This window comes from Helianthus annuus, chromosome 16 (assembly GCF_002127325.2).
Source record: "Helianthus annuus cultivar XRQ/B chromosome 16, HanXRQr2.0-SUNRISE, whole genome shotgun sequence".
NCBI lineage: Eukaryota > Viridiplantae > Streptophyta > Magnoliopsida > Asterales > Asteraceae > Helianthus > Helianthus annuus.
In genome coordinates, this window is record NC_035448.2 from 55,594,550 (window position 1) to 55,604,710 (window position 10,161).

Sequence of the window (10,161 nt, forward strand, 5' to 3'; positions counted from 1 at the left end):
AAATGCCCAATCCAGCCCCTAAATCCTCACCTCACGTGTCTTCTGGTCTTCATATCTCTAGTTCAAAAAAAAAAAAGAAACAAAACCCTAATATCTTCTCTCAAGCCGCCGACCATCCGACCATCCAGTTCCACCAGTCGCTTCCTTCATCCGCTGGCCACATCCCTCATCTACCGGCCATTCACCATCCGTCGGCTATCAACCGTGAGCCGTTCATTCAAAACGCACAGCCTCAAGGTTTGATTTTGTAGAATAATCTTCATCAAAGTTTGATTTTTTGTTGATTTTCTGTTTACATTCAGTTTCTCGCATGTTTAATGGTTACATAAGCAGATTGAACCGTTCAATTTTTGTATTTAGTTGAATAATTGTTGTTATTGGAACTGAAATTGTTCTAGTTTTGACTAATTCTCTTGTTGTGGTTTAAATCTCGATTTATTTGCAACTGTTTTAGGCTCATTACTTATAAATTTGCTCTGAAAAGTTGTGTAGACTTTGTCCATTTGCTGTTCACTTTCAGTTTTAAGTTGTGTTGACTTTGTTCATTTGTTTTTCAATTACATAAGTATAGTGTTTAATTTTATAGTTATATAACTGTTTTGTGTACCTTTTAATTTGTTTGAAAAGTTATTTTGACTGAAGAGTCATTAGTTACTACTTACTGTTGAACCTGTAAATCTTCTAGCTTTAACTAATTTTTTTAATTTATTAATTTGTAGGATGTCTTCTCATAAGGCATCAAATGTAATGGAGAATAGTGTTGAGTTAAGTGATGGGGAGAGTGTTGAGTTGGAAGATGAAATGAAAGACGTGAGAGACCAATCTTCTAAAGATGTTGGAGCAAAGGGGAAACGAAAGAATGCTTCTGATGCTAAAGAACATTTTAAAGACATTGAAGGTATCTATAAAGGCAAAATGGTGAAAAAGAAACAATGCATCTATTGCAAGCATAGCTATGTAGCAAATAGCTCGGGCACCACGACAAGTCTCACGCGATACCTCAAGGATTGTACTTATTTCCAAAAGGCACAAGGTAACAGTAAAGGTTTTATAAATTTTGGTTCAAATAGAAGTGACAAAACAGTTTTTATTGATGAAGAGTCAAGTGGGGGTTTTAACCCAATGAAGGTTAGGGAATTAATTGCAAAGCTGATTATAGGACATGAATTACCTTTTTCAATTGTAGATTACCATTGGTTTAATCAGTTATGCAAGTATTTAAACCCTCTTTTCCAAAAAGTAAGTAGGTCAACAATCACTAGAGATTGCATAAAAGTGGTGAATGTAGAAAGAGAAAGGATAAAAAAGATTTTGAAAAAGGTTGATATGATCTCTCTTACTAGTGATTGTTGGACCTCAAATCAAACCATAGGGTATATGTGTTTGACAGCTCACTTTGTTGATTCCGATTGGAAATTGCAAAAATTGATAATTGGTTTTAATGAGCTTGCACCACCACATAATGGTGAGGTTATATCGGATGGTATCTTAGAATGCCTTATTAAATGGGTATTCAAGATAAAATAGGGACTATAACTTTGGATAACGCAACAAACAATGATAGGGCAACCATGTTTTTGAAGAATAATTTTCAAGGTAAATGTAAATTACATTTTGAGGGATTGTTTTTCCATGTGAGATGTTGTGCTCACATTTTAAACTTGGTGGTACAAGATGGTTTAGGGACTATTGAAGCATGCCTTTTAAAAATAAGAGAAGGTGTCAAGTATCTAAGGAAGTCTCCTAGTCGTTTGTTGAGGTTTGGTGAAATAGCAATTAGTCTAGGTATATCCACTCATAGGTCCTTATGTACCGATGTCAAAACTAGGTGGAACTCAACGCATCGTATGCTTGAATCTGCTATTCACTATAAACGAGCTTTTCAAGGTTATGCATTGAGAGATTCTAACTTTATATGGTCTCCCGCATCTGATGAATGGGATCGAGCTGAAAAAGTTTGTAAGCTACTAGAGGTTTTTTTAAAGGCTACTAACTTGTTTTCTGGTACATCATATCCGACATCAAACTTGTTTCTTACTGAAATTTTTAAAGTGAAAAAGGAGATATATAATGCTTTTATATCAGATGATGAATTCTTGTCAGGCATGAGTGTGCCAATGTATGAAAAGTTTGAGAAGTATTGGGGGGAAGTTAGTGTGCTTATGTCTATAGCATCTATCTTAGATCCTCGTTTTAAGTTGAAGTCGGTCACGTGGACTTTTGAGAGGTTGTATCCAATGGAGGAGTGTAGTAGTCGGGTTGAAGAAGTGAAAAGTCAATTAAAATCTATTTTTGAAAAGTATTTTAATTTGTTTAAGGATGTCACGAGTAGCTCAACACCACCACAATCTTTAGACGAACCAAATCCACAAGGGGATGATTTTATGGCTTACCTCAACTCTATACCCCTTGAGACCGGACAGAAAACTGAACTTGAAGTGTATTTGGAAGAGCCTATTCATAGATCAAAGGAGCTAAAATTTGATGTGTTGATGTGGTGGCGTCAACATTCGAGCAAGTTTCCTGTTCTAAGCAAGTTGGCAAAAGACATCTTTGGCATTCCAATCACTACCGTAGCTTCTGAATCCGCATTTAGTGCAGGAGGGCGTATTTTAGATGACTACCGAAGCTCTCTATCGAAGGACATGGTAGAACTTCTCGTTTGCGGAAGTGATTGGTTAAAATCCGTCTCAAAGACAACGATAAAAACATTGGTTGTAAGATTAAATTTATTTTTTTTCGTTCATTTCTATATTATATACATTATATACTAACCTTTATACTTTTTAATGTGTAGCAATCTGCAAAAGACGAAGAAAACTTAGATATTGATGTCTTGATTCCCGATAAGTCTTCTCACTAATTAATAATGGAAGGTATTATTTTTTGTGTTTTGAATTAACATGATTATTTGTTTATAATGCTGAACTGGACAAATAGATTTTAAACCCCTATTTCTTTCACGTGTAGTCAGTAGTCACACATCTGATGTGTTTGTTATGATGTAGGAACAAGTGAAGAAGTTTCATGATGCTTCTTTTTAAATTATTAATAATTAAGATGCCAAATGTGCTGTTGTGATGTGTTTTGTTGATGATATATATATTTGTTAAATTGACAAACTTCATATGGACTATTATTTATTGTGTATCTATCATGTTCAACTTTAAAGTTTGATTTATTTATACATAATAGTATACAGCATATTTGGAAATTATTTTTCTAATTTCTCAATTTCTTTGACTCTTGGTTACAGGTAGATCAAGATTACATGATAGATCAAGATATGTGGACAGATTTTTGCACCTAAAAGAGCCGAATGACTTGAACGCGCGTTTTTTGGGTTTGAATTGACCTTACTGTATTCAAATTTTATGTTTTGAAATCAGTTTTTGATTGAAGATGTCTAGAATGACTTGAACGTGTGTTTTGGAAGTTATTTTGCATTTTAGATGTTCTTAAACATTAAACATTTGGATGACATTTTGTCTTTATTTTTATGGGACTTTTTATGTTTGTATTTTGGTTAAATAAAACTGAGCAAAAACGAACCGAACCGAGCGGCTCGGTTCTAAACCGAACCGAGCACGAGCATAGGATTTCTGCTCGATTACCTAAATCCGAACCGAACCGAGCGGCTCGGTTTCAAACCGAACCGAGCACGAGCAGACCTCCGTTCGGTTCGGTTCGGCTCATGAACACCCCTATTCACGACATAGGTTGGGCTGTCCTTGCTTTTGGCGGCCCATTCTTCTTTTCGTTGAACTCCAACCACCAACCTAAAAAGAATTAATTCCTTCCTTATGTCTATGCATATGTGCTTCTAAATCTCTAATCTTTTCCAATAATAATTTCAAGAAATTATATATGTATGACCAACTAAAAATACTTTAGATGCACATGTATGTATGGCCGATTGTATGGAAAATACATTCCTTTACATCTCCACTAAAATATAAATGGCCACCTCCTCAATTATAAAATAGAGATAGCGGGTTCAGCACATTCGGGAAAAATAGTGGCAATTTTAGTTCAGTCACGGGCGTTCTCCTCTGTCAAATTGGCTGGTCATTTCCATATTACTCGGTTTTGCTCCATTCACACCAGGATCTGCCAAAACACAATATAATATAATATAATACTAAACCTAAATAAAAACAAATAAAACTTATACAAAAATTATACAATTTACACATGACAAATATGTATATTTTACCACACATCAAATATCCCCACACTTAATCTTTTTTCGTCCCCGAAAAAGAATTATGCAAACGGAATCATGGTCGGAATAATTATTCGGGACAAAGCTTATGTTAATTATTAAAACCGAGACATGTGTTAGGTGCGATTGCAAGTATACTTGTCCTCTTAAACCCAACCCGGTTCCGAGCCCTTATCATGCAATTTAGGTTCAAATATGGGTCAATCCACCTAGGATCTCACGCTAAAAATCGCAGGCCCATCTAATCCCACCTCAAACTTATAGGACAAATGGAACGATCATTGGACCAATTCCCAACCGTCTTATATCAAAACCAGGAGAGTTTACAATCAGATTTTTTTTTCTTTTTTTTTTCCATTTTTTTTTCAATCATTCGTGAGTCTAGACGGTGCTTTCCCGACACAAGAGGCAATCCGGCTGTAGAGTCGCTATCCCCAACCACAGACTACTTAGTTTCGGTACTTTTTATTATTTTTTTCTTTGCTTTGCACGGTCGATTTCACACACCCTATAGGCAATCCGGCTGTAGAGTCACTATCCCCAACCCAGACTACATAGGAATGGCTACTTTCATTTAGTTTCTAGCTCACTTTTTATTCTTTTTTTTTCGCATGACCACAAACTCTAACGGTTTTAACTTATAACGGTGCCCCTTATGTTATTTTTGGCGGTTTCAATTTCCCCACTTTTCCTAGATGAGAACCCACTAGTAGATCGACATTAGGTATATTAAGATCAAAGGAACTCAAAACCGAACCAGGCCTACCCGCGCATCCCAAACTAGACACAAGCTCAATTATATTATCTCATATTATTATTATTTGAACCCGAACAAAAACTCGACTTTTCTATCATTTTCCGTTTTTTAATTTTGCAAACTTCTTATTTCAAAAGACATTTTCTGATTTTTTAATTTTTTTTGTATTTTTCAATTTTTTTTTATGACTCAAGACTCTACTAACTAGACACAAAACAATTGTTCCCATCCCCACACTTAAACTTTACATTGCCCTCAATGTAGGATGGAAACCGACTAAAAAAAAACTAAAAATAAATAAGAAATAAAAGACACAGGGCAAATATGGAAAGGACTTAGGTGGTTAAATTCTCGCGTATGCTCCAAAACTCTCATCCAATCCAGCTCGATCGTATAGCATTTCATTCGCGATCGGCTTTGACTCTAACTAGTACACTTGATAAATGCTTGAAATCTGATAAGCAGCTCCAAAATCACCCGAATGGAGATTGAGTACGGGTGGTACATATTCAAACCTGCATAACAAAAACAAGCAAACACCAAAGCAATACCGACTCGACACAAACTACTAACTAAGACACAATATACACAATAAAAGACTCAAGATACATAACCAAAAACATACCAAAAATATAAAATTACAAACTCTACAAAACCTCCCCACACTTGAATTTAATCAGGAGGTTTCTCTTTGACCTGGACCCTATCCAACCCGTTCAATTCCACCCGATCCTCGAAAATATTCAAAAATATAATGGTGGAATAATAAAATGATTTTAAAAATTTTAGCTTCAAAATTCTAAACGGGTCAGACCACCAAAGTTTAACCTTACCTGGAATTAACCGAATGCGTGGCATGTAGCGAGAAGACTGATCGTGCGTGAACGACTCCTTCCTCTCCATCTCGCCCCAACCTTCGATCCTCTTCCGGTTTAGATCCTTTTTCTTTATTTTCTTTGCCTTCTCCCGTGGCCTTGAATCTTCAGTTACCCCTACCACGGGCCAGCTGTGGTGTTCTTCCTCTTCCACCACCACTTCTTCTTCTTTGATGTCCGTCATTGGGTTTCCTTCAAGCAAAGCTTCTAAGTAAGCAAGGTCTCCCTCTGGATCAAACTCCTCTATCTCTTCATCTACCGGCAACCCATCTAGCTCTTCCCTAAATTCATTCTCCCAGGATTTCTGATCTTCATTAGATGGCTGCTCAACTTCTTCATCTTCTTCTCCTTTTCTTTCTATCTCTATTTTTTCTTCCTTACTCTCCACATATCCCCATATTGTCTCTCCTTCAGCAAGCTCGGGGAGCACTATCGCCTTATAATATGAGTTTTGAACTGTAACCCACTCATCATCATCATCATAACCCCACTGTATTGGTTGCTTCTGTTCTCTACTTCTCCAACCCATTTCAAACCGAGCAGCGATCGCACATTCTTTATACCGGTGTGATCCACCACATTCTTCACACCTTGGATCCCTTTGTCGACTGAGGTCACACTCTATATTTGGGCCTATTTGCTCGAACATTCGATCAAGTAGATCGATCATTCTTGGTAACCTTGGATCCCCGTACTCCAACTCTTTTGTTGCTCGCACACACTCCAAAATTAATTCCCTGAGCTCGAAAAAATTTGGAAACATCTCCTTAGCATTTGCGGGATACCCCTGTAAAGAATATTGCTGTGGCTGCACAAAGGGGTTAGCATAATATGGCGTAGAGGACCCCTCATACTGGGGGCATTTAATTGTAAAGTGAGGCCCTCCACAAATTTCACACATATCTACTAGACTCAAGAAAAATAAAATAAATAAGAAAACAAAAAACACGGACAATTAGACTCCTATGACTCAATCTACAAAACACAAATAGACTCACCAGACTCACCACGAAAACACAAAACAAAAGACAAGTAGCACAGATTATGTCAATTAAGTCCAATCGAAGCCAATAAACGCAATCGCCAAGAGTCCCCGGCAACGGCGCCAAAAACTTGATGTGCTGAATGTGGGTTAATTAAAAACAACTAAAATTACCCTAATTCTAGACTCTCTAAGTTTTAAATTTATAAAACTAAGACTCTCTAAACCCTAAACCACACAACCGGCAAGTGTACCGATCGGTGTAGTATAGCCTAAGGAAGTCCGAGTATCGAACCCAAGAGACTCTACTGATTACGCTACGACTCTATCTAGACCTAGACTGACACGACTCAACTAATTGTTTAATTGGATGGGGGGGGGGGGGTTCTAAAAATCCTAAGAATACAAAAAACGAAAAACTAGATTAGCTAAATAACTAACACGAACTCGAACGAAGGTTTTGACCAGTGGTGATGAAGACTACCTAGGCTAGACGCAAGCTAAACTCAGAATGGATTTCTATTTGATAATTTTGTGGTGTGGAACCGGGATCTTTAGATACTAAACCTATTAAGACACCACTAAGCCCCTCAAACACTCTTAAGGCGATTCTTATGGCACTACCTAGGCTGTTACGCTCACCGGTTTTCTAGATTTCTTTTCCGTCCTCTAGTTTCTTGAAAGTGCTTATGTAAGACGCTCTACTTTGCCGTGCGAACTTCTAAAGCAACTATGGGTTTAATCTTGGCTTAATAGACAATGGGTTGTTAATTCCTTATAACTACTCCGAGACCTATTAATATCCTCGAGCCTTTCCGCGACGAGTCTAGCAGCACACTTGATTTTATTAAATTACCGAATATTGTTTCTAAGGTTACTTACGCGTTTTCACCCTAAAGGATTAATGACCTATTACGTGATATAGACACTCACCTAAATCAAGAACCCTAATCCGACTCTATTATGTGATAAAGACCGTCACCAAGAATCGAATGAAGCAATAAACAATAATCAAACAATCACAAGCACGCATACGCACCAAGTTAAATTCCCATAGCGTTTACAATACAAGAAAAATCCACAACCACGACAAAAATCAAATAAAAATCCAAACTTTATTAAACTATTGTCATGCCTAGGTAGTTAAGAAAATCTAGCCAAGAAACATAGTCTTAAAAACAATCAAACAAAATCTCAAATAAGAATTCATTGAAGTAAAAACAAGAAACTAGAAAATAAAAGAAATCGTAAGGTAGAACCCGTAAATTTCTTGATCTCTAAGCTTCCCACTTGACCCCAACGATTCCCGAGCTTGATTTCTTGCAAGACAATCTTCAAAAACTGATGTTCTTCGTCCCTTCCTTCTTGATCGTCTGATTATGTGCGGCTCTTTTTTTCTCCGTGTTCCAGCCGTGATATTATTATTTATGTATGAAGTTCCTTTTCATCCAAGTAATGTTACTGGACTGAACATACATAGCGGCCCACTAGAATTTTTCTGATGATGATGTATACATAGAATAATATGTGCGACTCCAAGATCAATTCCCTTTTCACGACATAGGTTGGGCTGTCCTTGCTTTTGGCGGCCCATTCTTCTTTTCGTTGAACTCCAACCACCAACCTAAAAAGAATTAATTCCTTCCTTATGTCTATTGCATATGTGCTTCTAAATCTCTAATCTTTTCCAATAATAATTTCAAGAAATTATATATGTATGACCAACTAAAAATCCTTTAGATGCACATGTATGTATGGCCGATTGTATGGAAAATACATTCCTTTACATCTCCACTAAAATATAAATGGCCACCTCCTCAATTATAAAATAGAGATAGCGGGTTCAGCACATTCGGGAAAAATAGCGGCAATTTTAGTTCAGTCACGGGCGTTCTCCTCTGTCAAATTGGCTGGTCATTTCCATATTACTCGTTTTTGCTCCATTCACACCAGGATCTGCCAAAACACAATATAATATAATATAATACTAAACCTAAATAAAAACAAATAAAACTTATACAAAAATTATACAATTTACACATGACAAATATGTATATTTTACCACACATCAATGACTTTGTTTACGCAGGTTGCAAATTCCGTTCTGAACTCCATTGATTTGGATCAAACTGTTGCTCACTTGATGGTTACCCCACGTAACGACGGTTATGCGCAAGGTTATGCGAAGTGCACTCAGCATGTTACGAGCGCTCTGAAGGTTGACTGGGATACCAACAGGTCTGCTACCCGCGGGGTTGACACTGGTGCTGATCATGCTGCAGCTAAAGCAGAGTATAATAACCTGCGCCTTCCAGTGATGGATCTGGTGACCACTGCGTTGCAGTCTGAAGACTTTGTTAACCAGCCGAAGGAGATATTCCCGGATGAAGCGGATGCTTTAGATGAAGAAGACTTAGAATAGGTTGTTTGTAACTTGTGGTATTTGTTTGAAGATGTTTGGGATGTGGAATCCCGTTTTGTAGTGTTTTGTTAATGCGCTGGTGCGCAAGTAACTTTGTTAATATATGGTATGTTTTAGTTACAATATTTGCATGAGAACAATTACTTTGTTTAGGTAAGACAAATAAAGATGGTATAAAGCTCATGTGTGAACGTAAGACTGGACCTTGTGCGGTACCTGTGACCGCGGACCGTTCATGAGACTTGTATTAGATTACCATAGTGTTTTTGTGCTTACCAAAAGAGATTGCATGCATTTGTAATAAAACATAAAGGTGTAATGTAAGTAACAGACTTTGCATTGATTTGGATAAGGCGCAGAGGTCGCTTAGTACAAAGCTGCTAAGATTACATTTTAGGATAAATAAGATACTTAAGTTAATGCGCATGTAAGTAGTTATCCTTGTGTCATGTTGACAAGTTGTGAAGGAACCTGCCAATATAAAGGAAACTAAGATTGCATGTGCGATGCACCACCTTGGACCCTTAAGAGTATGCGCTAGAAGTTGAATCTTTCTAGTTTTTCTTGAACTTTTGACCACTATTTCCGCTCATGTCTTGAGGACGATTCTGGGGCAGCGGTGGTCGGTTGGAGCTTAAATTGCGCTCAGCCTGAGCAAAAACCTTGGCTGCTGCCATCAACTTCTCCCAGCTCTTTGGTAATCCCTCAGTTCCTCCTGATAATACTTTTATCATGTCATCACACCGTACCATGTATTTGAACTGTGCGCGAATTAGGTGCTCTTGCACATCACCAATCTCCAACACTTCTTTGTTGTATCGCGTGATGAAATCCTCCAAACTTTCATCGTCTTTCCGCCAGATGTTCATGACATAGGCGGAGCCCCGAACAGAGTGTCGC

At 37.4% G+C, this 10,161-nt stretch overlaps 1 protein-coding gene across 4 annotated transcripts; it reads left to right on the forward strand.

The window, feature by feature from the left end:
- On the forward strand, positions 1-3,518 carry LOC110915705 (zinc finger BED domain-containing protein RICESLEEPER 2-like). Of its 4 annotated transcripts, XM_035985720.1 has the most exons (5): positions 1-237; positions 720-1,033; positions 1,829-2,717; positions 2,798-2,876; positions 3,257-3,518. In XM_035985720.1, exons 3-4 carry the CDS (start codon positions 1,848-1,850, stop codon positions 2,861-2,863), a joined length of 936 nt encoding a protein of 311 aa, XP_035841613.1. In that variant the 5' UTR covers positions 1-237; positions 720-1,033; positions 1,829-1,847; the 3' UTR covers positions 2,864-2,876; positions 3,257-3,518. The 4 variants fall into 4 exon arrangements, with proteins under 4 accessions (XP_035841613.1, XP_035841611.1, XP_035841610.1 ...); XM_035985718.1 differs by having other exon boundaries at positions 720-2,717; positions 3,251-3,518; XM_035985717.1 differs by having other exon boundaries at positions 720-2,717.
- The last annotated feature ends 6,643 nt before the right edge of the window (positions 3,519-10,161 follow it).

What these genes read in the sequence shown, in the direction of transcription:
- LOC110915705 (XM_035985718.1), top strand. Translation starts at nt 1,506, where the DNA reads ATGGGTATTCAAGATAAAATAGGGACTATAACTTTGGATAACGCAACA. An exon ending in CAACGATAAAAACATTGGTT is followed by an intron (nt 2,718 to 2,797) that starts GTAAGATTAAAT and finishes TTTAATGTGTAG; the next exon opens with CAATCTGCAAAAGACGAAGA.